This window comes from Lacerta agilis, chromosome 17 (assembly GCF_009819535.1).
Source record: "Lacerta agilis isolate rLacAgi1 chromosome 17, rLacAgi1.pri, whole genome shotgun sequence".
In the NCBI taxonomy this organism is placed as follows: domain Eukaryota; kingdom Metazoa; phylum Chordata; class Lepidosauria; order Squamata; family Lacertidae; genus Lacerta; species Lacerta agilis.
The window spans coordinates 24,273,059-24,296,124 of NC_046328.1; the positions used below are offsets into that span (position 1 = coordinate 24,273,059).

A 23,066-nucleotide genomic window follows, 5' to 3' on the forward strand; every position below is an offset into this window, starting at 1 on the left:
CTTGAGTCCCGGTCCAGTGAAGAAGTGGAAGTATTATTATTATTATTATTATTATTATTATTATTATTATTATTATTTCCATCCTACCTGCACACAGGTGAGCTTGCGAGTTGTCACTTAACCCTTCGCTGTCTCCTCAGGTGTGCTGGCAAAAATCCTGGCATCCCAGAACAGCATCACTGCAGTGCTTGGCAAAGATGTGGTCCTCCCCTGTTCCTACCAGGCCGCAGAGGGCGAGAAGGTGGTTCAGATTACGTGGATGAAGCGGCGGGAGGACGGGACAGCCCAGGAGTTGGCGGTGCTGAACTGGCAACACGGGACCTACGTGCAGGAAACCTATTCAGGGCGAGTGCTGCGACATTCCGAAGGATCCCTAGAAGACGGCTCCATCCTGCTGAAGAATGCGGTGCAGGCCGACGAGGGGGCGTACGAGTGCCACCTCATTACCTTCCCTGCGGGCAATTTTGAGTCCAGCCTGACCCTCAAGATCCTAGGTAAGGACCTCCTAATGAACCCTCAAATAGAGCCCTGGGTCTGACTTGGGTGGTAGATCTCTGTCTGGGCTGGCTTCAGGTGAGGGTCCGCAGAACTGAATACTGTGCAGTTAAAACCAATCCCTGCACATACAAAGCTAGTATATCAGGGGAAACGCTCTTATATTAATCTTCCTGACATGCTAGTGTTGTTTTTTTTATCTTCAGGGGTTATTATTTTTTAAAAAGCATATATTGGATTACTGGATATTATTTTATCTGATAGAAGTTGCTTATTTTAAAGTCATATTTCTATCGTGACTTATTTGCCTTGAATTTATAGGATGTGCAACCCTTGTTGCTTATTTTGTGTTTTCTACCATCGAGCAAACTGCCTTGGGTATAGCTGTGCAGAAAGGGGGCGGTACAAATTAAAAGTGAAATGACACAAAATGCATATACAGTGGAAACTCGGTTGTCAAACGCTTTGGAAGCCGAACAATTCAGAACCTGAATGCCAACAACCTGGAAGTGAATGCTTCTGTTTTTGAACGTTTTTCGGAAGTCGAACGGCTTCCAGGGAGTTTTCCCCCTTTTTTTCTCCATTGAACTTGCTGGCAGCCCTTTCATCCTTGGTTGTTCAATGTTTCGGAACTCGAACGGTCTTCCGGAACGGATGACGTTCAACGACAACCGCGGCTCCACTGTATGTCTTTGCATGGAGAAGTATTCAAATACCCCAGCCTCTGCTTGCAGCCTGAAGTCTGAGACTCAAAGGGTACACAACCCCACACACACACCAGCACATGCTTCATCCTGGTGTAATCTGATGGGAGGAAGCCAGTTCCTTTGCTGAGTTCCTGGGAATGTTCATACTAAATCTGTCATCCACCATGGCTGTTAAGCCACTTTGGGGGTCTTCTTTCATAAAATCATAGATTTGTAGAGTTGGAAGGGATTCCCAAGGGGTCATCTACTCTACCCTCCCCCCCGCTGTGCAGGAATCACAACTAAAGAATTGCTGGCAAGAGGCCTCCAGCGAAGGAGAGCCCTCCACCTTCTTCCCAGGGAGTCCATTCCACTATCTTTGCCCTCGGAAAGTTCTTCCAGATATTTAGCCCCATTTTCCTCTTCCTCTGGCTGCAGTTCCCCCGTTGCCCACCTTGAACCTTGGCCCGCCGCTGGAGGAGGGGCAGGGCCGGACTCTGGCTGCCTCATGCACTGCGGAAGGGAACCCGGTGCCCACGGTGACCTGGGAGACGGAAGTGCGTGGCTCGGCCAGCAGCCGCGTGTCCTCGCACCCTCGCTCGGCCTCCGTCACCAGCGAGTTCTACGTGGTGCCCGGGCGGAGCATGCACGGCAAGGCCCTCACCTGCATCGTCTCCCACCCGGGGCTGCAGCACAAGAAGAGGATCACGCACACCCTCAACGTGGCATGTGGGTATCTGCCGGCCCTCTGGAGTGGGTCGAACCATCGCCGCACAGAAGGGGTGGTGTGGGGGCTTTCTCGGCACAAGGGTCACTCACATCCCCTCGGGGACTTACCTTTCAAGGACGATGTGCTTCTGGTGGTTGTGTCTGGAGGCAAAACTAGCCAGAGCCACAAGGTTAGCTCTTAGTTTAGGCCATACATTTAAGGCGCATTTAAAGCAAATGATGGCAGGGAACTATAGTTTCCACAGCTGAGCTACATTTCCCCAGAATCCGTGGAAAACTACAGTTCCCAGAGTTCTTTGGGGGAGGTTATGTGCAGTGGATCTGCTTTAAATGTATGGTGTGTGACGTGTTGTACATAGAAAGTCAGTTTTCTCTGTGTACACACACACAAACACAACCCTCCATTCTCCACCTGAGCAAGCAAGAGGCATGATCACAGTTGAAAGGCACATTCCCACCAAGAAAAAGGACCCAAGGAGGGTGCTGTGCGAGCCAGCCAGGAGCAGGGTCTAGGGAGGTGGACATGGCATGAGAACAGTCCTGAGGGCCAAATAGGAAAGCCCAAAGACCTTTCGACCTGGGCCTGTCTTGCCTCACCACTGTCAAACCAAGATAGCCGGACCAAAGCTAAGGCTAAACTGTGATTTGGCACAATTCACGAATTCAATCCAGCAATTTGCGAATTTTGTCGAATCATTTTACTGATTCTTTAGCATCTTTATTTGGGAGTAATTCCTGAACTTCTGAGTAGACATGAATGAGCAGGCCTGTGCTGTTAATCTCTGACTTCCGCACACACACACACACACACACACACACACACACGGGATGTATTTGAGACATTTGAGCATGCAGCTCCCTGAGGGGAACTCTGCTGAGAACTCTCAGCACCCTGAACAAACCACACTTCCCAGGATCCTCTGGGGGAAGCCATGGTAATTTAAAGTGGTGAGATCCTGCTTTCAAATGCACAGTGCAGGGGGCATGGGCTGCTCTCTCCTCTTTGCCACTTTGACCTCTCTTAACATTACCTCCACGCAGATCTGTCGGATGCCTCAGTCCTGGGCCACGAAGAGGGGGAAGACTGGGTCACGGGAAAGGAAGGGGCGTTCCTGAAGTGCCTCGGAGATGGGAACCCACCGCCAACTTACAACTGGACACGGTCAGTCGCTTTTCTGTGGTGCAGACTGGGAGGCAAGAGGTGGCTCCCTCTTTCTAAACAGGGAAGAGGCCTGGAGTTTTGTTTCTTTATTCAGCATGGGGCAGTTGCCAGAGGTGGAAAAGTAGGTGTGGCCAGAGGCCAAGGGTGGGTGTGGCCAGTGGGGGTGACTGTAGGTAGGTAGTGGGTGTGGCCAGAGGCAAAAGCAGGCAGATTAATGGCTGTGACTCTTACCTTTTCACAGTAGGCTACATTCCAGCCTCGGAAAAGTAAGGCGTTCCTACACACACCTAAGCGAAAGACATTTTTTCACATCTTGAGCATACATTCCAGCAAAAGCACTTGAGGAGAGAGCATGGAGCAGGAACCCTGAGCAAGTGTAAACTGGGAAGGGGGGGCATGGCCCAAAGAGAACTCCGAGGGTAAGATAGGGAGGTCCCAAGGGCCACATTCAGCTCCTGGGGCTGCAGCCTCAGCCCCACCTCTTGTGTGGTGATGAGATTAGAATTTCAGACAAGGATGAAGAAGAGCCAGATTCATATCTGTCACGGGGCTCTCTGATTTAGCTTGGACCGATCAGACTAACTTGTCTCAGACTGATCACCCTAACTTGTCTTGCAGGGTTGTTGTGAGGATAAAATGGCCATGGGTGGGGGAGGAATAGGACACATGGGCCACGTATGCCTCCAGCTCCTTGAGGGAAAGGTAGGATAGGAATGTGAATTGTCTGGAGTTTTTTAAAATCAAAGAATGTATACCTGACTTTTTAATTCCAGGAATTTACGTAGTCATCATTTATTAAATTTGTATGCCGCCTGCCCTGGAGCCTCTAGGCATTCGGAATAAGAAATGCAATTATAAATCCATAAATGCAATTGTATAAGAACATCAACAGCCCATCTCTCCAGCTGAAACATTTGGAAAACCGTGCTTGCTGCAGGAGCCAGTTTGTCTAGTCTGCGTCCCAGATAAATCAGTCTTGATCTTGTCCCAGTTTTTTTCCTTTGGAGGATGCTTTGTTAAAATCGATTTGAATTCTGCAGGTGCCCTATCTCTGAATAATGTGAGGCTGCGTCTTTATTTCTTACCCACTCATGCATCAAAGTACACGCACGGATTTTAAGGTGGCATGTTGTGGTCAGTCTGCCATTTCACACATGGAAATGGGCAAAAGCATTTTGAGGTGTTAGTAACAGTTTGCAGGAGAGACACTGCCTTGACTTTTAGAAGCGTGTTGCAGTCAGCCCCAGTCTCCAAACAGCAAGAGACTCCAGGGGTGCCTGCACTTACCCAGGGTTTAATTTCTTTGCAATGAAGTGCCAATGGAGACCGTGGTGCCTTTCAGATATATGGTTTTGCTTGGCTTTAAAAGAGGGTTGTATAGATTTATGGAGAAGAAGGCTATAGCCACAATGGAGACTGTACTCTGCCTTCACAGTTGAAGGCGGTAATGCTTCTGAATACCAGTTGCAGGAGAGGAGAGGCATCTTGTGCTTGGGTCCTTCTTTTGGGCATCCCTTTGGGGCACCTGGTTCTCCACTCTGAGAACAGAATGCTGGACAAGATGGGGCATGGCCATAATCCAGCAGGGCTCTTCCGATTCTATGATTCTATGATTCTTCGAATGTTCTTATATCCTACCCTCTACATGTTGCAGAAACCCAGATGATTCTTGGGTGTGCTTTTCACAAGTCCATTCTGCTCCCACTGTCGCCGACCAAGCCTCATGGGGCCTCAGCATTGTCTGACATGAACAAAGAACGAGCCCGGTCAGTAGTGCAGCTGGGTCTTGGAGCCAGAAGGTCCCCAGGTGACCACCCAGAGAGTGGCAGGTTATGGGAGCCGCAGCCAACAAGCCTGGCATTGGCACCTGGGCTGCTACAAGCTGGGCAGTGCCCACTGGGGCAGATGTTGGTTGCTGTAGAATCCTTTCTGTAATTTTTTTAAGGTGGCCATGAATGCACATGGTAATAGATTCTCAGTTGGTTATCCCTTTCTACAACAAAATGGTACTTGTTATTCCCGGGTAATATGTATTTAGCATCAGGGCAGCAGCAGAAGCAAATGCCGTTTTGTTCCTGTAGTCGTGATGGTGCTGTGAATTCAAGGCAGGCGTGCAACATGCTCAGAGCATTAAAAGAAAAATAAATAAATCAAGAGTTGGCAAACTGTTTTGGTTTGTTGCTGTGAGATTCCAAGAATGTAGAAGGAGCCGTCAAGCATGGAATTGGGGGGTGGGGGGTGGGAGAGTACAGAAATGGGAAGTGGGTGCTTTACAACTGGCTACCCAAAGGGGGCCCTTGCAAGACCATTAAGGCCAGGTTCTAAAATGACCCAGCTGCACCAGTAAGCTTCTCCCAGTAAGCAGTCCCCAGTAGGCTTCCAAGGAGCTCCCCACAGATGCCCTAGAAAAACAGAGTTTAAGAACCCCTGGCCTACTAGGACAAAGTGGGCATGGCAGTGTGGGAGGAGTTCTGTGGCAGAGTGCCCACTCTGCAGGCAGCATGCAGCTCAGCTTGAAGCTAGGGGGAATGAATCCTGCCCTAGCGCTAGGAGCCTCTGGAGGCAGCCTGTTCCTGTTGGGGAGAGCAACAGCCGAACCAGCCCCCACCCCTCAAGCACCCACCCCTGGGGCAATCCCTAACCCGCGTGACACTTTCCCGGGATGCAAATCCAGGATTGCACCACCAGAGGAGTCTGGGGCAGCTTGGCATCTCCCAGCGCCAGCCTTGGACGCCTGCCTGGCCCGCCTGACACTGTCTGGGTGCCAGCTACGAGATGCGTTTCCTGACATCCTACAGAGAGCTGGCAAGGCTTGCTTCTGGCAGCCCCTCTTGCCCCAGGTGTCCAAGCTGGGGGTCCTTCCTTTCTGCCCCCCAAAAGGCAGCTGCAGCAGTGCATCTGAGTGGCAACCACTTGCCCACCTGGCCGTTCCATTCCCAGCCAGCCAGCAGTGCACCTGATCTGGGCTGGCTGCCGCAAAGAGCTCCCACGGATCCCATTCAAAGGGAAGGCTGATCCTCCATAAACACTTATTCATCACTCAGCCATCCCGGCCTCTCTCTCTCTCTCTCTCTCTCTCTCTCTCTCTCTCTCTCTCTCTCTTTTGCGCTCCAAGGGACTGGCTGAGACTTGCTGTGGGTTTCGGGGAAGCAGCCCCGGGCCAAGATGCACCTCATAGCCCTTTGTGGTGAGCGAAGGGGGGGGGAGAGACTGTGAAAAACCAGCCAAGTCAGCACAGGGCTGGGGGGTGGGCGTGGTGGATGGATGAGGCTTTGCACAGGCCAGGAGGGCGGGGGGGGGGCGGGCGGCAGGAATGAGATTCTTTTGAGGTCTGTCTGCCTTTTTAGAGGTGCAGCAGTTCGGCAAGAAACATGGCCTCTGTAGAGAGCTGCACAGCTGCTTTTCGGCCAGAAAGTGGCCAGGATTTCATTCTGCTGGCATGCCTGCAAAGGCAGAGGACTCAGTGTCAGTACAGTCGTACCTCGGAAGTTGAACGGAATCCGTTCCGGAAGCCCGTTTGACTTCCAAAACATTCGGAAACCAAGGCGCGGCTTCCGATTGGCTGTAGGAAGCTCCTGCAGCCAATCGGAAGCCGTGGAAGCCACGTCGGACGTTCGGGTTCCAATGAATGTCTGCAAACCGGAACACTCACTTCCAGGTTTGCGGCGTTTGGGAGCCAAGGTACGACTATTGTCCTTTTCTGTATAGATATATACAGTGAGGGGGGAAAGTATTTGATCCCCAGCTAAATTTGCCCGTTTGCCCCCTGACAAAGAAATGACCAATCCATAATTTTAATGGTAGGTTTATTGTAGCTGTGAGAGACAGAATAACAACAGGAAAAACCCCAGAAACACAGAAGACAAAAGCCAGAGATTGATGTGCATTATAATTTGTGAAATAAGTATTTGATCCCCTATCAACCAGCCAGATGTCAAACTACCTTGTATCTTCACTGTATGTAACGAGCTGAGATTAGAAGCACCTGCTGTAAGGGAAAGGTCTTACCTGTAATCCCGTTACAGTGCCTGTACAAAAGACACCTGTCGAAAGAAGCAATCAATCCAGCAGATTCCAAAGTAGCCACCATGACCAAGACCAAAGAGCTGTCCAGGGATGTCAGGGACCAGATTGTAGACCTGCACAAGGCTGGACTGGGCTACAAGACTATTGCCAAGCAGCTTGGTGAGAAGGTGACAACAATTGGTGCAATAATTTGCAAATGGAAGAAACACTAAATAACTGTTAATCTCCCTCGGTCTGGGGCTCCATGCAAGATCTCATCTCGTGGAGTTGCAATGATCATGAGAACGGTGATGAAGCAGCCCAGAACTACATGGGGGGGGGGGACTTGTCAATGATCTCAGGGCAGCTGGGACCATAGTCACCATGAAAACAGTTGGTAACACACTACGCCGTGAAGGACTGAGATCTTGCAGAGCCCGCAAGGTCCCCTTTGCTCAAGACAGCATATGCACAGGTCTGTCTGCAGTTTGCCAGTGCACATCTGAATGACCCAGAGGAGAACTGGGTGAAAGTGTTGTGGTCAGATGAGACCAAAATCAAGCTCTATGGCATCAACTCAACTCACCGTGTTTGGAGGAGGAGGAATGCTGCCTACGACCCCAAGAACACCATCCCCACCATCAAACATGGAGGGGGACATATTATGCTTTGGGGGTGTTTTTCTGCTAAGGGGACATGACACCTTCACCACATCGAAGGGATGATGGACAGGACGATGTATTGTCAGATCTTGGGTGAGCACCTCCTTCCCTCAGCCAGGGCATTGAAAATGGGTCCAGCATAACAATGACCCAAAACACACGGCCAAGGCAACAAAGGAGTGGCTCAAGAAGAAGCACATTAAGGTCCTGGAGTGGCCTAGCCAGTCTCCATACCTTAATCCCATCGAAAATCTGTGGAGGGAACTGAAGGTTCGAGTAGCTACACATCAGCCTAAAAAACTTACTGACTTGGAGAGGATCTGCAAAGAGGAGTCGGACAAAATACCTCCTGAGATGTGTACAAACCTGTTGGCCACCTACCAGAAACGTCTGACCTCTGTAATTGCCAACAAGGGTTTTGCCACCAAGTACTAAGTCATCTTTTGCAAAGGGATCAAATACTTATTTCACTCATTATAATGCACATCAATCCCAGACTTTTGTCTTCTGGGTTTCTGGGGGTTTTCCTGTCTCTCACAGCTACAATAAACCTACCATTAAAATTATGGACTGGTCATTTCTTCGTCAGGAGGCAAACGGGCAAATTTAGCAGGGGATCAAATACTTCCCCCCCACTGTATTTCTCCTACCAAAGATTATGCACCCTTTATCGGGGTCTTCCTCCCCACCACTTTCTCCTGCAGAAAGAGTGAGAAGGCAGGGTGGATAGTTATCCTGGAACAAATGCTGGAAATGAACTGTAAACGGGGTGGGGGTGGGGTGGGGAGGAAGGTGGAAGGGGGGTCCCTTGCCCTGGAGGCCCTGAGATGAGATTTGCACATGCCCCCAGGACACATTTGGAGTACCCTGGACAAAATTGCCCTTTTAAATTAAAAGTATCTAAAGGGCAGACCTTGGTGACCATTTGTTTTTAAATATGGCGTGATTTTATTTCTTACGCAAATATTGAGGCGTCATCAGTATGTGCAAATGTCTGGCTCATTTAAAACTATCTAGAACCTTTATTCTCAATAAAACTGATGGAACTCACAGGTGGCGAATACTTATTTTATTTTTATTTTTATTTTTTAAAAAATATTTATTATTTGTAAAGGGAATATCAAATCAATACTTTATTATGCCTTTGGGGCTGTGCTATGTCTTTGTACTGCAACGCTTTATGGGGTTTTCATCCCATGTGCAGTGGCACCCTGGGGTTCCTTGAATGATAGCGGTGCCACGAGCAACACTGGCCTCTGTCCCTCTGATGCCTTCTCACATCTCTGCCTCCCAAAGGCTTGCACAGCTGTTTCCTGCAGCAGCCCTGGCTATCACTCCCCAGGCGAATGGTGCCTCTGGCGCTGGTCAGGGGGTGCTTTGCAGGCCCCTGTGGGGCAGTGTGAGGAGGCACCTCTCTTTTTGGGGGGTGGGGTAGCTCAGGGGCGGCAACAGCGGCTGCCCAGAAGACTCCCAAGGAGAAGAGAGAAGAGAGGAGGCTGAGGGAACACTCCACAAGTGAGGGTGTTCAAAGCAGGGTGAGAAGCTGTCCATAACTGGGCTCCTGAGCCCCACAGGGGTGCTGCAGAAAGAATGTAGTTGGTCAAGGGAGCCGTGTGGACTCAAGAAGGTTGAAAACTTCTGGGTTAAACTGTTGATTCTTTGTTTCCTTTCCTTTTGTCATGTTTGCCTGTGAACAAATCGATAAAATTTAAAAGGAGGGGAGAGGAGCTAAAGGAAGGGAGAAATACTGTTAAACGCATGTGTGTGTATGGACAAAAGGCGCCTGTTGATGCGCCCCATGCGCAGCGCACATATGTCCTCTCTCTTTCCCCACATGCAGATGTCTTCCCCCACATGTGCATATGTGTCAGTTGTGTGTGCGTGCAGGTTGGGAAGGGCACGGCGCTGTTGCCTCGGCCAGGCTGCTCTCGCCGGCTCAGACGCTTTGCCGAATCTCTGCGCAGAGTTTGGGGTGCTGTCTGGACACGCTCCGGCACCCAGCTCAGCTATGCAAGAGACCCGTGGGAAAAGGGAAGGGATCCCTTTGATTTCAGCACCTATTGTTCATGATGTCATGGCTGACCCCGCCCTCCCCTTCTCTGCCCCCCCTCCCCTTGTGCCCCACACCTCCCCTCGCGAGCCTGGACATGTTGCTGAGGCGGGGAAGCGGCAGAAAGGGCGAGAGCATCTGGTTCAGGAGTTCCTGGCCCTTGCCGTTCCTCTTTTCCTCTTGCGAGGCGTCTTTGGGGAGGTGCCTCTCCCTCTGGCGAAGGCCCTCTAACACCCCGCAGCCGAAAATAGGGACATACTTGCAATGTTTTTGATTTAAGAGAAAAGGTGAGGACGAGGCGACATGATGGAAGTGTAGGGAATTACACATGGAGCGAAGAAAGAGACGTTTTCCCTTCCCCTTTCAGCACAAAACTGCTTCAAATCCCCACTCAGCCATGAAGCTCACTGGGTGTGATCTTGGGTCAGCTGCTGCCTCTCAGCCTAACCCACTTCATAGGGTTGTTGTGGGGATTAAATGAGAAGGGGGAGAGCCATGTATATCACCTTGAGGTCCTTGGAGAAGAATGGTGTATAGAAATGCAATAGATAAATAAATCTGGAGTAGAAAATGTACATACATGGCTCTGAGTACAGAGAGTATGGTGGTTGGAGTGTTGGACTAGAAGCTGGGAGACCAGGGTTCAAATCTTCACTTGGCCGTGAAGCCTAGTGGGTGACCTTGGGCCAGTCGTGGCCTCTCTGCCTGCCTTAACCTCACAGGGTTGTTGTGGGGAATAAATGAGGAAGGGAAGAGCCATGTATGCCACCTCAAGCTCCTTAGAGAAAAGGCTAGGATATAAATGCAATGAATGAATGAATGAATGAATAGAAATTGAGGACATCCCATGAATGGTTCAGGACAGATCACAGAAAGTCCTTCATGTAATGCCTAGTTAAACCATTGAACTGGCGGCTCCCAAAGGAGACAGTAATAGCCCACCAACTTGGATGGATTGAAAGAAGTTTGGACAAATTGGATGGATTGAAAGAAGTTTGGACAAGTTCATGGAACAGGCTAGCGATGGCTCCTAGCCACAGTGGTGCAGCTCTGCCTCCACAGTCAGAGAGGCAGCAATGCTTCTGAATACTGGCTGCTAGATAACACAGCACCAGGTCATATTTCATCAAACGATGCAGCAGTGTGTGTGTGTGTGTGTGTGTGTGTGGTGATGAATAGGCACCTCTCTGTGACTTAGCGGGTGCTGCACATCTTGAGCAGTTGAGTTCAAGGCACTGGCAAAACTCTAGGTGTCAAAAGAAGACCCAGCAAGAATCTGGGTCCACAGAGATAGAGATGTTTTCCCCGCCCCTTCCTGACTTGGTCTCCTCTCTCTGCCCAGGCTCAACGACCCCCTCCCCAGCGGAGTGAAAATCAAGGGGGACACCCTGCTCTTCCAGAGACCCCTTAGCTCTGAAGATGGAGGCGTCTATGTTTGCCAAGTGGCCAATGACTTTGCAACCAAGGAGGCTGAGACGACCATCAGCATAAAAGGTACCATTCTGGGACAGCTCAGAAACGGGCAGCAGAGCTGATTTTGGCTTGTCTATGCTACACAACAGCCCAGGCAACATTCACACCATAGCTTTCAAGCGCTAGGGCACTGCTTTAAACCGCCATGGCTTCTTCCCCCAAAGAGTTTTGGGAGCTGTAGTTAATGAAGGGTACTGAGAGTAATTAGGAGGCCTCTATTCCCCTAACAAAACTTACAGTTCCCAGAATTCCCTGGGAAGAGGGATTGACTGTTAAACCACTATGGGAATCATACCTCTGTAAACACTCGTTTCAGTTTTTCTTTTAAAAGTAAAATATTTTTTAAAAAAACTTAAAAGAAACTCACTCCAGTTCGGTTGGTGACATGCCCATTTCTAGCCAATCAGTGCTGTGCCCACCACTAGCTGTACACACACATTTTTGGTTTCCTCAGAATTTAATATAGGGGAGAAGATAGGGGAATACTGGGTTTCCCACAAAATAAGACATACCCCGAAAAGAAGCCATGGTGATGCAGCGCCTCCCTTAAGACGGCCTGGATAGGCGTGGCTATGGAGCGTACCGATGCGGAGCGGTTAAAATAAGACATTCCCCGAAAATAAGCCACAGTGTGTTTTCTTGAGTGGAAAAATATATATAAGACAGTGTAAGGTTCTCGGTTAGTTGCTCATGAGTAAGCAGCCAGGACTCCGCTGTTTCCTTTATTGATTTTATTGTGCAAACTATGTACAGAGCAGAGCTAAAAAGTTCATGTCTGTATCAAGCGGTGTCAGAATCCGGGAGTGGCCCCTTCCAGTTCTGACCCCCAAAAAAGAGTTTCGGTATATGAAAACCCCGCCTCCCATCCTTTCTTTTCACCCCACAACGTCTTTGGTGCGACGAAAATTGTGTTCCCCCTGCAACGCCCTCGGGACTGGGTTGCGCTGCATCGGGGACAGTTCCTTGACAGACAGTGTCTTATTTTCGGGAAAACACGGTAGGTCCTCCCCCCAATGTGTGGTGGGGGGATAAAAGGGCTTGCCTTCCTCTCACCTGGCAGCCATAGGAGAATTTTGCCTCTCTTTGTAAGGAAGCCACTCCTTCTTTAACTTTCTAAAGATAGGTCCTTCAAGGGAACTGGTGCTGTAGGACTTTGGGCAAGGGGGTGATTTGTGGGCTTCTTTCAGTGCCATGCAGAGAAGCTCAAAGTGGCCTTCGTGCATCACTGCCATGGCCTACTCCCCTCTCTTTTCTTATCTCTCCCAACAGGCAACCGGGCCAAGCAGGTGGACGTGGTCTCCATCTCCATGATTGGGGCAGGACTCATCTCTGTAGTGCTGCTTGGCTTGCTGGTCCTGGTGGTCGTACTCATGACTTGCTACCACAAGAGGAAGACCAAACGCATCACTGAGAAATAGTAAGCAAATGGGGATAGAACCGTAGAATTGGAAGAGACCCAAAGTGTCATCTGGTCCAACCCCAAAGCACTTCACATGATATTGTTTTGGTGTTATTAGCGCTAGGGCCGTCTTATCCATAGGGGCTAATGGCGTGGCATGCCGGGGCGCCCCCGCGAGCCTGCCGGTATACCGTGCGCCCCCTCCCCAACCCGCCCCTGCCCCCACGGCCGGGCAGACGGGCGCTCGCGCGCCGCCGGCACAGCTGCTGCCACCCATGCCACTCCTGAGCGGGCTGCAAGCCGCCCACCCTCGCCTCCCATCCCGCTCGGGGAGCCCCAGTTGGAGCACTGGAAGGGCACGCAGAGCCCTGCGCCGCTCCAGCGCCACGCCCCTCACCCCCCCGCTCGTCCCCCCTCCCGAGGGGCGGCCAGCGCGGGAAGGAGGTGGCCTGAGAGGCGGCACGTGGGGGGCGCCGGAGGGATCACCGCGCCACGGCGGCCGGTCTGCCTAAGACGGCCCTGATTAGCCCTCTTCTCTGATGCCAGCCGCAGTCACCTTGGTCCCCCCATTACGTTTTGAGCCGGAGTAAGGAACTGGAGGTGGCTAGTGGATTGGATCCTTACCTTCCCCCCACCACCACCACCACCACCACTTTGGGCTAAGTTTCACAGGTGAGCGGGGACACTTGGCATCAAGATGATGGTTGGGGCTTGCAAAGCACCTTGTACAGAGGTATGCAAGCCCTGGCAATCAGTTGATCATCAGGGCTTGTCAGTGCCCTTCGGTCCAGCCACATGCTTGCCTGCCCCACTCCTGATGTCATACAACTACGCAGGGGTTACGTTCTGGGAATCACACCTTGCTGAATCCCTAGTGGCCGGGTGTCCCATAGGACTAGGCCAACTACACCAAAGGCTTGGTTTCTCGTTGTTGTCAAATGAGCCTCGCCAACTCAGGGAATGACCAACAGCACCTCTGCAGATAATCTCAGAGGCTGAGCTGGGCTCTCTGGGTTCAGGCAGTCCCTGAGGCACCCTGGAGCTAAGTTGTTATGGGCTTTGTTAAATTAATTTGAACGGTGAACCTTCTGGCCAAACTAAAAGACTTGGCAACCATGCCCCCTGGTGCCACGTCTGGTGCCTTGGCGCGCAGTGAGATATTCCTGTTAGGCAGAGGGCAAGGGGAGGGGGAAATAGCTGTCTCACCTGGCTTCTCCCCCTCCTTGTGTCCGGCAGCGAAGAAGAGCTGACCCTGACCCGGGAGAACTCCATCCGGCGCCTCCACTCCAGCCACAGCACTGACACCCGGAATCAGGTGAGGGTAAAGAGAGTGTGGGGGTCCCTGTGGATTGGCTGGGGATGGATAAGAAGGCAAAGACTGGGCTTTTCCATGGAGAGGAAGTGGGTGGGGATAGAGAGCCCCCTCTCCTTCATAGAACTGTAGGGTTGGAAGGGAACATAAGGGTCAACTAGTCCAGCCCCTTGCAATGAATGCAGGAATCCCAGCTAAAGAATCCCCGACAAGCTATTCAACCTTTGTTTAAAAACCTCCACCGCTGAAGGAAATAAGCAGTGCTTTGCTTGATCTGGGCATCTCAAGTCTCATACAATTCTCCAGACACCATCCTGGTCTGCACAGATAGACTGCCTCTGAACTTGGAGGTGCCCATTTATTCATGGCTCGTGGCAGGGCTTCCTGAGCTTTAGAGCTCCATGTCTGAGTGTTTTGCTCAATTGGGGCAAACATCAATCTGGGTTTTCCGTGTGCTCCGATTCAGCTTTAAAGAGAGGGTTTCTGCTGCAGTGCAAAAAAAAAGGGGGGGGCGCTCGGACACAGAGCTTTAAAGCACAGACTGTGCCTGGAAAGAACTGAGGAAAGGTAAGTGATTAAAAGCCAAAACAAAATTAAAAATTAAAAAAAATTCCTTCCAGTAGTATCTTAGAGACCAACTTAAGTTTGTTCTTGTTATGAGCTTTCGTGTGGATGCGCACTTCTTCAGATACACACGAAAGCTCATACCAAGAACAAACTTAGTTGGTCTGTAAGGTGCTACTGGAAGGAATTTTTTAAATTTTAAATTTTGTTTTGACTATGGCAGACAGACCAACACGGCTACCTACCTGTGATGAAAAGCCTGCAGTTGATAGAACTTTGAAGCCTCTTTTTCTTCTCTTCCTTTGCTGAAGAGCTGGGCCCATGGAAGTCCTTCAGCACCCTCTAGAGGGAGCAAGTGGAATAGTGTAAACACACACACACACACACACACACACACACACACACACAGAGCCACCTTTCTGAAAATGAGAAGGGCTGAGCTCAGATCTTACTTGAAGCCACCTTCTCTGACCTGGGAAATGGTTGTGGTTGCCTCACCTCAAAAAGGATATTGCAGAGTTGCAAGAAAGGTTCAGAAAAAGGGCAACAAAAATGATCCAGGGGATGGAGCTGTTGCTCCCCTACAAAGAAAGCTTCCAGCATTTGGGGCTTGCAGGTGGGGCGGGGGGAAGAGGCAACACGATAAAAGTTTATGAAATCATGCACGGCATGGAGGAAGTGGAGAGAGAAAAGTTTTTCTCCCTCTTTCATCATAACGCTAGAACTCGTGGGCATCCAGTGAAGCTGAAGATTGAGGACACATTTTTTTAAAAAATGACTTCTTCACACAGCACTTAGTTAAACTATGGAACTCGGTTCCATAGGAGGCAGGGATGGCCACCAACTTAGAGTCACAGAAGTATAGAGTTGGAAGGGACCCCAAGGGTCATCTAGTCCAACTCCCTGCAATGTAGGAATCGCAGCTAAAGAATCCCTTTGAATGGCTGTAAGGGAGGCAGATTCATAGAGGAGAAGCCTATCAATGGCTACAGGCCATGATGGCTATGCTGTGTCTCTAGAGACAGTAGCGCTTCTGAATACCAGTTGCTGGAAACCACAGGAGGGGAGAGTGCTGCTCTTGGGCTCGGATCCTGCTTGCGGGTTTCCCATGGTGGAATCTGCTTGACCACTGCGAGTGCAGGATACTGAACTAGATGAACCATTGGCTTCCTCCAGCAGCCTTTGCACACAGTCAGTCCCCAGGTTCTCCAGAGCTCAGGTGGCATGATTTGAGAACCAAATCAGAACTCAGTAATATTTATATATGATTCTTACACCCTGCCTTATATGTCTGCAAGGGGCTTGAGGAGGCAGACATGGCTTCATCCCCCCCCCGTCATTTCCACCTCACAACAACCCTGCGAGGTAGGAGAGAGAGAGAGAGAGGAGAGAGAGAGAGAGAGAGAGAGAGAGAGAGAGAGAGAGAGAGACTCCAGTGGAGTTTTCCACTGGTGGTTTGCTTCTTTGCTGCCTCTTGCTTCTAAAGCCTCATCCCAGGTGATGCAATAGCGATCCCAGTGCTGCTGAGGGTGTTGTTGTTTTTTTACCTGCCAGGTGAATGATGCCTGCACTGTTTTAGATGAGATTGCCCTCCGTCTGAAGGAACAGTTGTCTATACCCCTTTATTCATTTTACACACTGGAGGTACAGATTATCTCTTCGGTAGAGCTAGTGTGGTGTAGTGGTTAAGAGTGGTAGACTCGTAATCTGGGGAACCGGGTTCGTGTCTCCACTCCTCCACATGCAGCTGCTGGGTGACCTTGGGCTAGTCACACTTCTTTGAAGTCTCTCAGAGAGAGAACGAGTGACTTAATTGTGGAGTGGGCAACTTTAACAAGCGCTGCATCTCTTCTTCATCCTTTCCCTTCCCCATGCCCTCGTTTGTTTCCAGATGGAAGAAAACCTTCCCCTGAGGTCAGAGAGCCGGCAGGGCAGCTTCCGTGGGGACAGTCTTTGCCGGGAGAGCCTGCGAGCCGACAGCCTCTGCCGGGACAGCCGGCAGGGCAGCTTCCGGGCGGACAGCCTGCGTGAAACCAGCCTCTGCTCTGTCATGGTTAGCACCAAACCCTGTTGTCCTTTCAGTATCCAGCACCTCCTCCTCCCAGTCTTCCCCCTTTGACCTCTCCTCCTCGTCCCACCACCAATCCCCGGGCTCTGAGCCTTCCTCCTCTGGGGCTTCCCCGGCTGGTGCCTCCCACCACTTCTCTTTGCCCAGCCAGTCCCTGGCAATCTGGAGCATGACACACCTGCTGGAAAAATTTCTACTCTGCCAGGCCTATGCAGGCAGTTAAGAGCACATCTTTCCACAACGGCCGATCTATATATAATTTATTGCAAATAATCTATCCACCACTTGACTGCAGAAATCCTCAAAGCGGTTTGCAAAAAAAGATCAAAACAAGAAAGTTATCTCTAAGGAAAATCAACAGCGACAATAAAATGATTACAGCTGCAGTATAAGGGTTTGTCATTCTGACTGGAGTGTAATGGAAATTTATAAGATTTTGGAACGCAGAAGTATAGTAAATCATCAAACCATCAATTCTAGCACGCGGGGGGGGAGGCCACGTAAATTGTATAATTTGTCTTCTGAATGATTGGCATTTTTCATGGTATTATAATTTGGCATTGTTATAATGAGGCTTTTATTGGATTGAAAACAAATAAAAATAAATTCAAAAATAAAAAAATTATTACCAAGAGAAATAGCCAACCACAATTTAAGACCTCTGAAAAGTTAAAACAGCAATTGACTTAAAGCAAATTGAAAGATAAAAAATCTTAACTTTTTAAATATGGTTTTCATTGTCTGGTGTCATGTGTTTTTGTTGTGAACCACTTTGTTGCGATATAGATAGATAGATAGATAGATAGATAATGCTTTTTTCTTAAAAAAATGTTTAGAGGTACTCTCATTTTGACTCAAGAAAATCACCATTTTATAGGGAAAATGAATACAGTAAATGGACAAAAGTACAAAGATTCACAAAATGTTTAGGAGTATGCGTACCCCTCCATCCCCCCAGGAAAAAGCAGTGTATGTGTGTGTGTATGGGAGAAATATTTGACACCCTGCTTCTTTCTCCTGCTCAGAGCGAGGAGGCTGAGGGACGTAGCTACTCCACCTTGTCGACGGTGCGGGAGATCGAGACGCAGACAGAGCTCCCCCCGCCACCCGCCACCCCTGTCCAGGAGGACCAGATGGAGAAGGAGAAAGAGGAGAAGGAGCAGGAGGAAGAGGAGCAGCGGGACAGTGAGAAAAACATCAAGCAAGCCATGACCCACTTTGTCCAAGAGAACGGCACCCTCCGGGCAAAGCCCACCTCCAACGGCATCTACATCAATGGCCGGGGACACCTGGTGTGACCTTTGCCCCCTGCCACGGAGCCCCAGGACCCAACAGAGCACTGAACCCACTTCCCAATGGCCTGCCAGAGCCTCCCTTGGGCGAGGGAGCCAAGGCTGTCACCTCCTTCTGAGCCACCCGGCCGTCATGCAGTTACCCTTGGAGATCTCCGCAGGCCTCACCACCCCGTTCTTCTTCCCCAGGAATCCTGGCCATGGTCTTCTCTTGCTCCGTCCACTCAAGGAAGGAACCAACTCATTCCCAGTGGGGTGGATCAACATCCAGTTCGGAAATTGGGAAAGCTCCCCCCCCCCCTTTTCTTTCCTGACTTTGGCGGGACGGTGACATTGCCTGGCCTGTGTTTTTGCGTCTTGTTTTTTTTAAAAAAAATGTTTTGAGGCCACACATACAGGGCAAGCAATTCTGAGGATGCCAACGGGCAACGGCGCATTTATCTTGGCTCAGGGACAGAACCGTGAAACTTTTGTGCCTCCTCCCTCTAATTATTGTTGTTAATATTATTATTATTATTAGTTGAATGTTTGTGGCCCCCTGCGGTTACGGACAGAAGCTCCCCAAAGCCTTGCAGAGGCAAGCAATAAAATAATTGTTTTTATTTTATATAATTATTATTACCTTGAAAGGCAAAGGCTAGCTTTCTAAAGACTGAATGTAGGCACAGAGACAAGGAATCCCGGCGGGCCTCAGGGGAGCCCTGCGAGGGAGATTCCCTGCTTGGGAGATGCCCGTGGGCAGGATTCCACCCTCCCCAGTCCTTGATACGATTCCTGCGGGGATGACACTGAGACACAGGCTTTTTCACCCAGCCCCATCCAAAACGCAACTTGTGCATGAAGGCAAAGGATTCCGGTGGCTACAGCTCCGGTTTGGCAGATGAAACGCCCAGCCAGCCCAATACCACTGGAATTGTGTTGTCAGGAGGACTGAAGAGTGGTGGGTTGTGCCACCACTTCCAGTGGGACCACCCGGAGATCGGTTTTCGCTTGGGCAAACCCTCTGCCACTCGTGCAAGCTACGCAGACCAAAACTGGCTGTTTCTGAAGCAGGAAGGCAGCAAGACTTGCCAGCACCATGGCACGGGGAACAGTGAAACGCCAGGACATACTTTGGGATTTATTCTTGCATCCTGGCTGGTGAAGGGGGGAAGGGGGATTGTGGGTCTCATTGCCCTTTGTATATCCACAGTCATAGAAGGTTGGAAGTTTTGTGCAATGTATCATATTATCTCTCTCTCTCATCCCCTCTCTTAAGTCCGTTTCACATGTGCATATAACCCCTTGGCTATTCGTCTCTCAAGGGGTCACAGCTGAACAAGTCAACTGGTGCCTTAGAAAACCTTTTTTTTTTGCATTGGAGCTATTGTGTGTTTGTTTGGGGCAGGGATAGCGAGAGGTGTCACAAAATTTCCATGGTGGAGATTTATGGTTGGTTCACCCACCCCCACCCCTAAATCATCCGCCGCTGAAGCCATCAAACAAGGTGTCACAGATGGCTGAGCTGGCCCCAAGGGGTGCATGTCTGCACACACATGAAAGCACACGTGCTTCTCCGTGTTCCCCCACTGGGCGTCTGATTATCCTGCAAGGACTCAAGCCAAATGTTTGAAGTGTCTCCTTAGGAAAAGGGTTCTGCTTGCTAGGACACGAAGTTAGATCTAGATGGCCCCGTTCACACATGCAAATTGTCAGCGCTGCCACCAGAGAGCATTAGGCAGGTGCTGAATCACTATACCAGCCCCTGGACTCATTGGTTTACAGCTTGGGGATAATAATACTGTTCTACCTGACCGGATTGGTGTGATACAAAATAATGTGTGTGAGGTTTTTCTGAGAGCTCAAATGGTGTCATACAAGTTTAATTAGGCGGTGAGGCTGTAGGAACCAACCCTTGGCCTTTCTGACTCAAGCAGTTTCAACATGTAGAGTTGGAAGGGATCCCAAGGGTCATCTAGTCCAACCCTCTGCAGTGCAGCAGTCTCAGCTCTGCCATTTCCCAGTCTGTGCAAAAAACATACCAGGTCCTTGTTGGTGGTTTTTGTTTTTGCCCACGGGGACAGCCTCAAATCCCACAGACTGTGTACTCACTAGTAAGTGGGGAGATATGTTGCTGGTGCTTTTTAACAACATCCATGCACTGCAGACTGCAAGGAGGTCATACTGGGTCAGAATCCGGCCACTTTATGTTAGCAAACACCATTTCAAGGTACTTTGGGTTATGGGCGTAGCCAGGATTTTTGTTGGGACGGACAGGCTTTTTGTTTTTCTTTTTTTTGGGGGGGGGGGAAGAGAACCTCAGTTTGCTATGTATTTTTATTGATTTTTGGTTGATTTAGGCAGCTTCCACTCCCTGCCCCCACTTGGCTATGGGTGACGCCTCTGTGAAAAGTTCTGCGGAAGCAGGTGGCAGCTAAGGGTAGCTTTGCATACCTAAAGTTTTGTTCCACGAAGGCGCCCCATATCCCATGCGAGGAGTAAACATATATTAAGAAAAATGATCACATAAAATATAGTCTTAGCATAGGAGCTTCTGGCTTACCCTGGGTGAGCTGAAATGTTGCTTTTTTGCAATTAGTGAGAAGTCGAACTAAAATGAAGGTTCCAACGCAACACCTAGGCCACATTCACACCATACATTTAAAGCTCTACGATACCACTTCAAATACTCATGGCTTCCCCAAAGAATTCTGGGAGCTGTAGTTCATCAAAAGTGCTGAGAGTTGTTAGGAGACCCCTATTCCTCCCCCAAAGCCATGATTTCCAAAATGTTTTAACCAGCACTATTTTTCTAGGAAAAGAGGTGCCGGAACTCACCTTGTTCTCTTGTAATAGCAATGGCACCCACCTGAGAGGTGCCGGAACTGGGTTTCAGTAAGTTCCAGCTGGGGGGGAAAGCCCTAGTTTGAACAATCATTCCCTCCTCACAGGGAACTTTGGGAATTGTAGTCCTGTGAGGGCAATAGTGGCATCCTAACAATTCTCAGCGACCTTCACGGGAGCCAGTGTGGTGTAGTGGTTAAGAGCGGTAGACTTGTAATCTGGGGAACCGGGTTCGCCTCTCCGCTCCTCCACAAGCAGCTGCTGGGTGACCTTAGGCTGGTCACACTTCTTTGACGTCTCTCAGCCCCACTCACCTCACAGAGTGTTTGTTGTGGGGGAGGAAGGGAAAGGAGAATGTTAGCCGCTTTGAGACTCCTTCGGGTAGTGATAAAGCGGGATATCACATCCAAATCTCTCTCACTCTCTCACAAACTACAGTTCCCAGAATTCCATTTTTTTGGTGGGGGAATCCAGGAGTGGTATCATAGCACTCTAAATGGTGGGAATGTGCCCCTGATGCAGTATACTGAGATCCCTCTGGGATGGCAAGGAGCCCCTACAGCATCATTAAAAGTTTACTCTTTGTATTTTATTGCTTCCTGTTCTGCATGTCTTGAGGATTATTTCACTACAAAAGAAAGAAAAGATTAATAATAATTAATAAGTAATACAGTGATATAGTCAGTGATGCAGCAAACCACTTCGAGGTGTTTTTTTTTAAACAAGTGGTATATAAATTTTATGAAATTAATAAATAATAGTGATTAGAGTGTTGGACTAGGGCCAGGGAGATCCAAGTTCAGAGCAGTCAGCTGTGAAATTCAAAAGATGACCTTGGGCCAGTCACCCTTAGCCTAACCTACCTTATGAGTTTGTTGGAAGGATAAAATGGATATATGAATGAAATAAGGTGTTAGCTGCGCTGAACAAGAAGCAATAAATTGATCCAAATCTACTAAGAGCACACTTTTGATGACAAGCACGGTTGCCCTCAAAAGCCTACGTAGTGCCTAGCCATGCCACACAGCGCTTCAGCTGCATTTAGTAGCAATAATGGTAGTTACGTTTGCCATAAAATGCAGTTTAAGGGGTCTGGCGTGGGTCCTTGGCCAAGCCTGGTGTTAGTGTAATATTTTGTCAGTATGGATTTGTAATGTCTTATTGCAGCTATTCTTGATATCTGGAAAGGCAGCTCTTCACTTGGAAGGAGAAAGCAAGCTGGGATGGTTACCACCGCTCTCCTGAGGCTCAGACCCCAAGATGCAGAGGAAGGGATTTAGAAGCTCAAGAGCAGATTAGGGATGGAATCTGGTTTTTGAGAAGATGGAGTCTAACAGAGCACCTGTAGGTTCTGGGGAGGAGGCTACCTGGGCATGATAAGTCAGAGTGGAGCCTCGTGGACATGAGAGTGCAGCTAAAGGCAAACATTTTATACCCAAACCTTAAATTGCCTTTCCACATGATTCAGCCCCTTCTGATAGTCTACTACATCTCCTGGAGGCTCTTAAGGCAATAACCCTGCAGTTTCAGAAACGTCAAACTCTGAGATACTGCAAGCTGTACAAACTGAGAAGAGTGGTGGTGTTTTTTTCCACGAGGCCACAAATCTACCCTAAAAGATCCAGTCACAAACTGACATCAGAGTTACTGAGAATTTCATGACGCAGACCAATATCACCACAATTAAGACATGCCTACAAATCTGCCAGGGTACGCAACTCTTCTCTAATCTAGTGGTCAAAGAGACACCTAATTGAAGCCGTTCCTTTACAAAATGGTGAACAGAGCACTTGTTTACAAGAGATTTATGTTGGTTCGCAAACGCTTGTCACCCATGTGGTCCTGAAGTCTCTGGACACATGTCTTTATTATGCTTTGGTTTATACAACATCCTTTTTGACAGGAAGGTCTTAAACCCAAGCCAGGAAAGGGGGCATAAGCTAATTTTGGTATGGAATTCCTTGCACACTCCAAAATGGAGCTTTTCTTGCACAAATAACTATAAATACACTTTACCAAAAGTTTAAGAACAAAGATAGAATAGGGATCTCTTGATATATCTCCTTATATAGATCTAAATGTGAGATTAGAAATAAAGGGTTGTATTCTTCCTGGGAAGAAATTGACTATTAAGCCAGTTTAAGTCTGTAGTTCAGCCTTCTCCACAACCTGATGACATCCAGATCTTTGGGACTCCAGCTCCCACCATCCCCAACCAACACAACATTTTGTTTTAACTGTGCTTACTCCTTTGTAATGTGCATTTAGGAATGCGGTCCAAATGAACTACCATTTCTTTAACCAGCTGACAAACTGTAACAGCACCCCAGCGAGGTAGGCCAAAAC

General features: G+C 49.2%; 1 protein-coding gene across 2 annotated transcripts in view; it reads left to right on the forward strand.

Annotated features, from left to right (window-relative positions):
• Window positions 1-18,499, forward strand: part of NECTIN4 (nectin cell adhesion molecule 4) — an 80,930-nt gene extending 62,431 nt beyond the window's left edge. For both annotated transcript variants that reach the window (XM_033135776.1, XM_033135777.1), the window contains 8 exons: window positions 141-494; window positions 1,620-1,910; window positions 2,952-3,072; window positions 11,132-11,283; window positions 12,532-12,679; window positions 13,898-13,976; window positions 16,429-16,590; window positions 17,631-18,499. In XM_033135776.1, coding sequence (XP_032991667.1) covers window positions 141-494; window positions 1,620-1,910; window positions 2,952-3,072; window positions 11,132-11,283; window positions 12,532-12,679; window positions 13,898-13,976; window positions 16,429-16,590; window positions 17,631-17,903 — 1,580 coding nt within the window. In that variant the 3' untranslated portion in view covers window positions 17,904-18,499. The remainder of the gene's footprint in view (window positions 1-140; window positions 495-1,619; window positions 1,911-2,951; window positions 3,073-11,131; window positions 11,284-12,531; window positions 12,680-13,897; window positions 13,977-16,428; window positions 16,591-17,630) is intronic.
• Window positions 18,500-23,066: the final 4,567 nt, after the last annotated feature.